General features: G+C 41.2%; 1 protein-coding gene across 1 annotated transcript in view; it reads right to left on the reverse strand.

The window, feature by feature from the left end:
• Window positions 1-365: 365 nt before the first annotated feature.
• LOC109421940 (vanin-like protein 1) overlaps window positions 366-11,703 on the reverse strand; it is a 99,569-nt gene continuing 88,231 nt past the window's right edge. Inside the window, exons 3-4 of the mRNA XM_062843168.1 lie at window positions 754-1,061; window positions 366-692 (exon numbers count right to left, since the gene is read on the reverse strand). Coding sequence (XP_062699152.1) covers window positions 530-692; window positions 754-1,061 — 471 coding nt within the window. The 3' untranslated portion in view covers window positions 366-529. The remainder of the gene's footprint in view (window positions 693-753; window positions 1,062-11,703) is intronic.

Genomic DNA, 11,703 nt, shown 5'->3' on the forward strand with positions numbered 1-11,703 from the left:
AGTTTGATGGGTTTCGTTCACTTTTATATTTGGCCACTTCCGGTGGGACACCCGGAACCGGTTCCGGAACACTACCGGTTCAGATATGGTCTGCGAATATTTTCCTGCTTACTGTTCATTAGGTTATCGAAAATGCCGTGTTGTTGCATTTTCATATCCGACCCCTTCCTGGGGTACCGGTCCGGAACACCTTATTAAGCGCAAGTTTCCGCAGCTTTTCTCTGCGCTTATTAAACGTGTAAAAGTGTAAAATGATTATCTAATAAATTTATTGTTGTCCAACTGATGGTAGACTTTATTAATCACGTACTCTTGATAGGTCCGTATTTATAATACTCTTCTAATTCAAGCTCGAACAAAGAGTATTCTGTCTCAGTGATGTGTATATTTCTTCGATGATCAAGTAGCTGAAACATGAATCTACAGTTCTTCATGTGAGCTTACTCTGCAACGATAAAATTCTCTTTAATATCCTTCGATATAAATTATATATACCACTTGATGCCCGCATGCGATGACTCTCAGATGGTTACCAAGCTGCAAACAGTGCAACAAGCAGTACTAACAGGATGTTCGCAACCGTAGCAGGAGCGCTGCTAGCTATATCCAAGAACTGCCGTCCCCAAATGGCGAACGTTAGGAGATCTGATCGAGGCTTGACCAGTTTGTACTCGATTCGCTTCCGTGGTGTGCTAGAAACATTAGGGATATTAGTAGTCTACACATGGCGTAAATGGTGTCAAAGCTACTCACTCTCCCTCGTCGAAAGATGTTTCGCTGTACTCGATCTCGTCGACCTCCAGCGGAAGAATACTGGTATCCACGCTGTTCGGCAAGTGGAAAACGTTTTCTCCATCCGGGAATTCACCTACGATTTCGATGGAGTCGAAACGTACGGCGTCGACCACAGTTGTCGTCCGATCGGTGAATCGCGTACCACAGGTCTTGCGGTCTGCGGCGTCGGTACAGGCGAATATAGCACAGGCTGTGATCATTCCGTCCGCGAAGCCATCGAACGTCCGCTTGATGTCGCTCACGGCAAGAACGTAGCTGTAGAAGGCCTGCGGAAGGTGTAGTGATTAGAGAGTGTAAGAAATAGCATCAGCTTAAAAGGAATACTAAATGTGTCCTCCTGGATTGCATAATGAAACTAATACATATAACTATAACTATAGTTGCTCAAGTACTCTTGAAATTTTCTAAAACTCCCTAAAACGCTGAAACTCTCTGAAACTTCTTAAGAACCCATGAAACCCCTGATTTTTTTTTTTTTTTGAAAACACCATCGAACCTTCTGAGTCCTTTGAAACGCCATGAAATCCCATGAACCCCACTGGAAACCATTTGAAGTCCTCCTTGACACCCTATACAGGTTTCCCCAAGTTCGCCCATTTGTCCCTTTTCTCCTCTAGATATTCTTCAGACCTCTTTTTGCTTTCTTTTTAAAACATCCATTGGGTTCCAATGGATTTTTTTTTTCAGTAATAGCTTTGAACTTTGTACATAAATTCCTTTCAAATTTCTTCGAATTTATGTTTAGACATATTTTCGGCAATTCCTGTGGAAATTCTTCCTGTGGAAATTCTTCCTGTGGATATTATTCGATGATATATGTGAGGACTTCTTCAAAATGATGTGAGAATTTCTTCAGTAGTCCTATTGGATTTGCTAACTCAATTGAGAATTTCTCCAGTATTTTTTTTATTCCTGTATGTTCATTTTTTAATTTAATGTTTTTATGTTTATTACTCTAAAAAACTGCTTCGAAATTTACTTTGGAATTACCTTAACAATTCCTTTGTGAATTGCTTCGGCATTTCTGTAAACAATCAGCAATTCTTTCAGGGATTTTTCCAGCTATTTCTTCGCAAATTTCTTAAGCAATTTCTCTGCAAACTTTTTATTTGGCGATTTCTCAGGCAGTTATTTGAAGAATTCCTTTCACAAGAATCGTAGCGCTGTAGGAGGTGTGTTGAGCAGGATCTATGGTGCGAATATTTAGAGGTAATCAAAATCATACCCTCTACCAGAGTTACGGCAACATCGTGACTGGCGACATGCAGAAGCGTGCGTGACCGGTTGGTAATCGATCGACGAAAGAATATGCAGATTGAGGATCAAGGGCCGATTCTTCAACATCAGCATAATCAACATGCACAACCCCATCACTGGAAGTACTGAGGATGGCAAGGACGCATTCTACGCGCAGCTCAGAGGCGTCTAGATCATCATAAGAAACCTAACTCTCAGATAGACCAGGAGAAGAAATTCAGACCGACGATAGAACAGGTCAGCGCTCACCAGCTGACGAACGAATTCGGTCTACGCCTCATTGACTTAGTCGCCTCCAAGAACTTAGCACCTTCTTTTAGCACAGCTTCTCTTATCGTTACACCTGGAGATTACTACAGCAAACAGAATCGCAAATCGACCACGTTCTGATTGATGGACGTCACTTATCCGACAGTCACTGGCATTGACGCGATACTTCGAACTGTTGAAAGCGACGCATCCGAATCGGTTGGTGGCAGGGTTGCCAGTTGGCCATCTTCTGCGTCGACGGTCTCCGGAACTTGACGAATTTGTTGTAGGTCCAGCAGTGCCAACCGTGACACCGGTCTTCGTAGAGTCTTGTCCCCAATCCGTGCGACGGCCTGTCTATGCCGGCCATCTGGGCTCGGAGTTGATCGAATTATTCGAGCGTGCTCCCACTTGTTACGCCCCGTTGATTCGGTGACCATTACCAGGTCATCTGTTTTCAGCGATCGGGTTTCTTCAAATCATTTTCGCTGCCGACGGATTGCCAGGTATTCTGTTAGCCAGAAGATATCCAACTGATGCTGCATCAGTTCCCAGGAGCTTTCCAAGATTTCTCAGCATACGGCGTAGGCATCCATCATTGCGGCCTTCACAGACTGTACCATGTGCTCCCACGCTCCACCCATATGCGGTGCTCCACGTGGGATGAAGATCCATTTCGTGTTGGCGCTTGTGACGGTGTTCGACAGCCTCTGGCCAGTTTGATATCGCAGAACTCGTTCGGCTCCTTGGAAATTGGATCCATTGACGCTAAAGAATTCACCAGGTGAGCCCCTTCCACGCACGAATTTGCGGACGCAGGAGATACACGACTCCGTTGACAAACTGTAGGCGACTTCGAGGTGGACGGACGGCTCGTACTGTCAGACATGTGAACAGTGCGATCCATCTTTTGACGCTGGAGCGTCCCAGCTTCACCAGCAGCGGTCCGAAATAGTCCACCCCAGTGTAGGTGAAGGCAGGCTGATGGCGAGCCAGTCGAGCAGGTGGAAGAGGTGCCATCAATGGATTTGCTGGCTTTGCCCGTCGCATCTTACAAAGTTATTTGCAGTTCCAGCTAACTTATCAAACTATCATTCGTCTTTGAATGTTGTACTGCAGGCGAATCTCGCTGTCCACGGTTTTCGAATTGCCATGGCGGTACTGCTGATGATATCTGCGAACAAGTAGCTTCATTACGTGATGGTTTCTTGGGAGGATAGGATGGCGCACGCTATTACAGACGTCCTCAGCTGCATTGATTCTACCACGTTCACGTAGCAAGCCGTTATCTTCCAGAAACGGTATCTCCGATAACCTGCTGGTTCGTGTGTGACCTCATTTAAAAACGCTGCGATCTCATACAGATATAGGTTTCACGCTGCACTAGTCTGAAGATCTTCTTTTCTGCTGCTCGGAGTTTATCCTGTTGAAGCTGTACTGTTCGTTTTGGCTTCACCATTGGCGTAGCTAGGGGGGTTCCAGGGGTGCCTGGCACCCCCTAGAACAAATTTGGCACCCCCTAGAATTTTTCTTTGATAGTTACCTAAATTTTAAAACTTTACACAATAATTCCAATATTTATTAATGGTACATTCGAATAAAATTTAAGCACACCCGTAATTACTTATATACCTGTTGTTCGTTTTGGCGTTTTGAATATCGGTATGAACAATCAACAGACTTCTCCATGGATTCCTATATGAATTCTTCCCGATATTTCTTCAATAAACTTCCCTTAGGATTTTCCAGGCAGTCCGTCCTGATACGGTTGTATATATCTGCAGAGATTGATCCAGCAATTTCTCCTAGGGTTGCTTTGGAAATTCTTACTATGATGCTTCCCGGATCTCTTCTAGGGATTCCTCTAAAATTTTCGGCTGGGATTCCTTCAGGAACTCCTAGTGGGATTATTCTAGACAATCTTCCTGGGATTCTTTCAGAAGTTCCTCAGGCTATTCCTTTTATTTAATTCAGATTTGATTCAGAGATTCTTCCAGAAATTTCTCATGAAGATCCTCCAGCTTTTATTGGCCTTCTTCCGAGAATTGTGGCTAGGATTCCTCAAGCAACTCCAGCTACGAATCTCTTAGAATTCTTCCAAAAACTCTCACTGTGGTACCCTCAGGAATTCTACTATGGAAGTTCTTCCGGGAATTCTTCCGAAAAATCTACCTGGATTTTCTCTAAAAATCCCTTCGGTGATTATTCCAGAGATTTATTCAAGGATTTAACCAAGACTTCCTCCAGAGGTACTTTCAGAAATGCCACAGGGGATTTCTCCAAGAACTTCTATTGGCCTTCCTTCATGAATTCCAGCTGGAAATCTTCAAACAATTCCCATTAGGACTCCTTCAGAAATACTTCTAGGGATTTCTTCTGGTATACTTAATTGTTGTAACACTTTCGGGATATCTTACTGAGATTCCTCCAGAAATTCCTCCTGCGATTCCTTCAGGTATTCCTCCAGTATACTTCTACCGATTTTTTTTAAGGAGTACTGTAGGTATTCCTCTAGGCATATATTAGAGGAATTTCTCTTAGGATACCCCCGGCATTCCTGATTCTAGAATTTCTCCAGAAATTACTTCTATGATACCTCCCGGAATTTTAGGAACTCCTTCAGATATTCCAGCTGGGATTCTTCAAATAATTCCTGCGGTTCTTCCAGCTATTCTTCTTCCAGAAACTCTAACTGTGGTACTTTAGAAAATATGCTACGGTTTCTTTTAGAGCTTACTCCTGTTTTTTTTGCAGGGATCTTTCCAGGCAATCTTCCTGAAATTCTTGCAGAAATTCCTTTGGTTGTTCTACCAGGGATTTCTCCAAAGACTTATCCAGAAATTCCTCCAGAGATTTTATCCAAAAATTCCTCCAGAAATTCCTCATGGGATTCCTGAAGCAAATCCATTTGGCCTTCCTCCAAGAATACCTCAAACAACTCCTCATATGATCCTTTCAGCAATTTTTTTAGAAATTCTTACTATGATACGTCCAGAAATTCTTCTAGTGATTCCTACACGAATTTATCCTAGCATTATGGCTGCAATTCTTACGGGAAATCGTCCTGAAATTTCTTCAGAAAATTCCTGCGATTCCTTCACGGCCTTCCCCATAGTTTCCTCCAGAATACCTCTACCAGTCCTTGCAGTGACTTCTCTAGGTATTCCATGGATTTTTCCTTTGGATTCCCCCAGGCATTCCTGATGGGGTTTCTCTATACATTCCTGTATAGTTTCCTCCAGCAATTCCTCCTAAGATTTCTGCAATGATACACCGCAGAATCCTTCTAAGAATACCTCCTGAAATTTTTCCTATGATTTCTTCATAAGCATAATTCTTCTAGGAATATATATCCGATATAGTTTATCCAAGGAGTCTCTCATAAATTTCTCATGGGATTCCACGAGGAACTCCTCTTGGCCTTCCTCCAGAAATTTAAGCTTGACTTCTCAAGCTATTCCTGTTCTTCCAGCAATTTCACCTCGGTCTCCTCCAGAAATTCTTACTGCTATGCCTCCCGGAATTCTTCTAGGGATTCCTCTAAGAATCTTCAAAAACTTGCTGGGGTTATTCAAAGCAATCTTTCTAGGAGCCTTGCAAGTACCTTCGATGTTTTCTCCTGGAAATACTAAAGGATCTTTTCCTGGGATTTCTCCAAATATTTTTTATTGGATTCCTCCAGGAACTTCTCTTGACTTTCATCCAGCAACTCCTCCTGGGATTACATAAGCGATTCCTGCTGCTTCTAATGTTTCAGGAATGCCTCTTATGTCGCCTCCACAAATTCTTACTGTGATATCTTCAGGAATCTCTCTAGGGATTCCTCCTGGCATTCTTGCTAGGATTCTTCTAGGCAGTTTTCCTAGGATACTTCCGGAAATGCCTTTGATTCTTCCGGGCATTTTTTTCAAAGACTCACTCAGGAATACATCTAGAGTTTTTATTCATGGATTATTCTAGAAATTAATCATGGTATTACTCCTGGAACTCCTCTTGGCCTTCTTCAAGGAATTTCAGCTGAACGAATTTCGGCAATAGTTGAAATTTCCAGAGAAATCCTCGAAGGTATCACTAGGGAAATCCTAAAGGATTGTGCGGGAAAAACTTGTAATTAATTAGAAAGCACAGAATCTTGCTGATTGACAAATTTAGAGATGAATTTTCGAAAAAAAAAAACGAGTTCTGGTGGGATTCGAACCCACGACTCCGTATTCTCTAGACCGTAGTGTGGCCAATTCTTTGCGGATTGCTTCGGCATGGCTGTTTTTTTTTTAATTTCTTAGACAATTTCATTGGAATTTAATCAGCAAGTTTTTTGAATATTTTTTACAATTCAATGGCTATTCCTCTGAAATTATTTCAGCAATTTCTTTTTCAGTTATTTTGCAAATTTCTGAAACAATTTTATCGTGTTTTTTGTAACTCTTTATGATTTAATTGTATTTATATTTATTGCATCCGAAAATTGCTGAATTGGAAATTCACAAATTTCCAAACCTATGAAATTCACAAAAAACTTCCTTACAAATTCCCAAAGAAATTGTCGAAAAAAAAATCAAAATGACCTTAAAACTTTCATATTATTTGCCAAAACCATTTATACAAGAATTACCAGAGGAATTCCATAAGAAAATATTAGGCCTTTTTAAAGAAATTGGCCAAATCCAATCTCAGAATAATTTGCTGACATATATTCTATAAAAATTTCCACAAGCATCCACAAAAAAATCGAAGAAATTCTCAAAGAATTTTCCGAAGACATCGAAGGAATTTCTGAAGAAAATTTAGGAAGAACTTCAAAAGTAATTTCCGTAGAATCACCGTGAAAGAATTAAAAAAAACGCCAATTTTTTTTTCAAATAAATTCCCGAAGGAAATTTCTAAGAAATTTGCTAAATCAATTTCCATTTGAATAACCGAAGAAGTTCACAAAGTAATAATCGAAGTTTCCAAAATTTCTAAAGAAATTGCTGATGAAATTCCCAAATCAATTTTCAATGCAAGTAATATTGAAGTTGCCGAAGGTATTCCGAAATCATCTACTATAGGAATTCCTCACATAATTACTGAAGAAATGTAGAAGGAACCTCTCCTCCTGTTATTTAGACTCTCGCTCTCCAGTGGGATTTTCCCATCTTGTTGGAAAATAGCTGAAATGTTTCCCGTGCACAAAAAGGGTAGCAAGCGTGACGTTAATAACTACCGAGGAATAACTTCATTAAGCGCTGTTTCGAAGCTTTTTGAGCTGGTGGTTATGGACTCCTTAAATTCCCACTGCAAACAGTACTTGAGTGCTGATCAACACGGATTCACTTCTGGACGTTCTACAACTACGAACCTGCTGTGCCTTACATCATACATCACGAATGGCATGAATGCTCAGGCTCAAACGGACGTAATTTACACTGATTTAACTGCCGCATTCGATAAGTTGAACCACGAGATCGCAATCGCAAAACTTGATAGATTAGGGATTAGCGATAATCTCCTTGGGTGGTTCCGTACATATCTTACTGGTCGTCAACTGGTGGTAACTATAAGTGGCGTTCGCTCAGATAGTTTTCGTGCAACTTCCGGTATACCGCAGGGCAGCCATCTTGGCCCCGTTCTTTTTCTTCTATACTTCAACGATGTTAATCACACTGTTCGAGGACCAAGATTATCTTTCGCAGACGATCTTAAGCTATTTCTGCGGGTCTGTTCAATTGCCGACTGCAGTTTCCTTCAAGCTCAGATCGATGCCATCGCGAACTGGTGCATACTTAATCGGCTATCGGTGAATCCAGCGAAGTGCTCGGTTATTTCTTTCTCCAGAAAGAAGCGGACAATAATCTACAGCTACAATTTGCTAGGAACGCCTATACAACGAGTACATTGTATCAAGGATTTGGGGGTGCTGCTGGATGCAAAACTGTCATACTCGCAGCATATTTCATACGCTGTTGACAAAGCGTCACGAACTCTCGGCTTTGTTTTCAAGGCGGCGAAGAAGTTTACCGATATCTATTGCCTCAAGTCGCTGTATTGTGCTTTGGTGCGATCAACACTAGAATACTGTTCTGCAGTCTGGAGCCCGAACTACAACAATGGCAGCGACCGCATTGAGAAAATACAACGGCGCTTTCTCCGTTTCGCGTTGCGTAGGTTGCCTTGGAGGGATCCAATTCGTCTACCGAGATACGAAGATCGCTGCAGATTGATCGACCTGGACCCTCTGCGGATTCGACGGGACGTATGTAGAGCATTGACCGTTGCTGATATCTTCCAAGGGAGAATTGAGTGTCAGGCTTTGCTGGAGCAGCTAGACATCAATGTTCAACCTCGACTGCTGCGCAATAATGCTATGTTTAGGATTCCTTTCCGTCGAAACAATTATGGTTTGAACAACGCCATGACCGGACTTCAGCGTTTGTTCAATAGAGTAGCGGCTGTATTTGACTACCATCTACCTTGGGAGGCGCTTCGTCGCAATTTTAAAACTTTTTTTTTCAAATAATACTTGATCTGTAAGATACGTGTCGATTTTATTTTAATTGTTTGTGATAAGGTTGATAGTTTTAAATTGTACTGTTTTTGTTATAATTTAAGTTAGACATCATTGGGACTTTGCATAGTCTGTTGATGAGTAATAATAAAGATAAAGAATTGTCTGAAGAATCTATATAAATAAAAATAAAATGGTGTTTCTATGTCACGAATAGGCTCGGGAACGGGCCAACGGATTCAGAAAATTCTTCAACTATTGCATTCGTGCAGGGCACCGACGTGTTCGTACGAATAAATAATTGCAAAAATCGACCGGGAAAGCAACAAAAACGAGAAAACAAAAAAATCCATTTTTTGGACCATTTCTCTCCAGAACTGCATGTCAAAAACATAGTAGGTAGGCAATACAATGTTTGCCGGGACAGCTAGTTACCAATAAAATTATAGAAGTGATTTATAAAAAAAAATCCGAAGAATCGGCGAAGGAATGCCGAATAGCATAGATAATGAAAGTCCAAAAAATCGACGAAAATCCAAAAAAAAGTAGAATGACTTGCCAAAGAATTCCCAGGAAAATTGTGAGGAATTTCCCAGATTCATTTTCGAATGGATTACCAAAGGCCTCACTAAAGGAATTCCCAAAGGAATTGCCTGAAAAATAATGAGAATTTTAAAAAGCAAATATCAATGGAATTGTTGACATTAACAAAACAATGCTTTAAAGACTACTGCAAGATTGGCGAAGGAACTCCCGAGAAAACATTTCAAAGGATTTGCCAATGAAATAAAAAGCCAAATAAACTCCTAATGGAATTGCCGATGCAATTTTCAGAGGATGCGTGAAAGGTATTTAGTATCAAATACCCAACATATTACCAAATAAATTCTTAAAGAAAAATCCAAAGATATTACTGAAGAAATTTGTCAAATCCAAAGGAATTCCTGGGAGATTTCCAAAAAAGTACTAATTGAAATAAATTGTAAAACAATTGCCAAATAAATTACCGGGAATATTCTCTGAGGAATTTCCGAAAGAATGTTTTGTCGAAAACATAAATATCTTGTATTACACGTACAAACCAGACATGATTATCCGAAATGTAATTTCCCTGTAAAAGTATTTACATGTACACGTGGTAGTGTTCACTGTCACCATTAATGGTGTGGTCAAACCAAAAATGCAAATATGTATCCTGATTTTGCAATTTTAAGTAGGGTATGTGTTCCATCAGTAATCTCACGCTCCCATATTCATCCTATTCGAAAACTAGCGATTACGGCACCGATTAATTTCGTTCTTTTTGTTTTCATGCGTGCTCACTCCTAACAAAAAATACAAAAATAAGAAACAAAATAAACAACGCCTCAATCCTTTGTTTTTCGTAGGATGAAAATGGGAGCCACATGCTTAATAAGGGAACCAGTACCCTATTTATAACTTTTACAATTGTTCTTGAAAACTATTTTTATAAGGGTTGTTATCATGCAATTAAACAAAGGGGATGTCACGATGAATACAAGTTACACGCAAATTTGTGTATGTTTCATTTTTTCGAGATTTACACTTCTAATAATTGCCCTCGAAAATGTATTCAAACGGACCTGATTGTTTCAATCCACACAACAAAAAGATTGTCGCTATGATTGTTAAGTTCAAACTGAAAATACAAATTCCATGTATTATACGCAATCAATTAATAAAGTTTTCATACCTCCATGGCGGGGAAACTGTTAAATCAGTACAACGGATCAAATTTTCCAAAACGCTATTCTCTAAAATATAGTGCGTTTAAATTTGTGGGCTCATTTTTCCCGCGACTGAGAAATTGAGGGTGAACGGTCCTTTAACAAAAAAAAACCTGGAAGCCACTGAAACTGGCACCCCCTAGGAAAACATCCTAGATACGCCAATGGGCTTCACCTTGCTCAAGTTATTCACGAATCGGAGGCAGTTGCCCACAGGAGCCGGTCCCAGGAGGAGAATCGTACAAAATCCAGTACCGGGTCGAACGAACAATGGAATGGAATGGGTCCGTGAAACCACTTGCTGTCTTGGTTGAAGTACGGGCGGCTACCCCATTTGGCCGCATCATCAACTAGATTAGATCGACGCCACCCATCTCCAATCGGCTGCGTTGAATTTTGTTTTCCAGAATTTCGCCAACTCTAAAAGATACGAACTACCGATAGTTCCTTGGATCAGCCTTGATCCAGGCCAGGGCCGTTCTGGAATCTGTTCAAAACACCGTCCTTGATACAGGATTCGACGGTTATCTCGGACGAACTTGGACCAACGAACACATGTTGTTTGCATGTACATCTTCGCTCATCTGGGTAGATGAAGCCTTTCTGTTTTCGCAGCGTCCATCAGAGTGAGATGGTTATCTGCGTCAGCTTGCACTTCCCTAATGCGTTCTAACACTTTGCCGCTGTTCGACCTCCAGTTGTTTGGCTTGAATCCTCCGTTGCCAGGTACGATCCGTACCTCACTTGCTACTCTCGCAGCCTCGTCTATCGTACTGAAACTCGCTAGATAATCGTCTACGTAGTAGACGTCCACAATAATGGCTTTGGCAGCTTCAGGATACAGCTCGCGGTTTTGTTCGGCATTCCGATTTTTGACAAACTGCGCCGATTCTGAAGAACACGTGCTGCCGAAGGTGGCAACGTGCATCAAGTAGACCGACGGTTTCTCGGACGGCTTATTGCGCCACAGAAAGCGCTGACCATTCTTGTCTCCTTCTCGGATTCTGATTTGGTGGAACATCTCTTGGATATCTGAGCTAACCACTACACCGAACAAACGGAATCGAAACAGTATTGCCGGAAGAGTGAGATAGCTGGTCCGGTCCTTTTAGGAGTGCACTGTTCAGGGATACATCTTCGACTTTGGCCGCTGCATCCCAGATGAATCGA

This window comes from Aedes albopictus, chromosome 3 (assembly GCF_035046485.1).
Source record: "Aedes albopictus strain Foshan chromosome 3, AalbF5, whole genome shotgun sequence".
Classification (NCBI taxonomy): domain Eukaryota; kingdom Metazoa; phylum Arthropoda; class Insecta; order Diptera; family Culicidae; genus Aedes; species Aedes albopictus.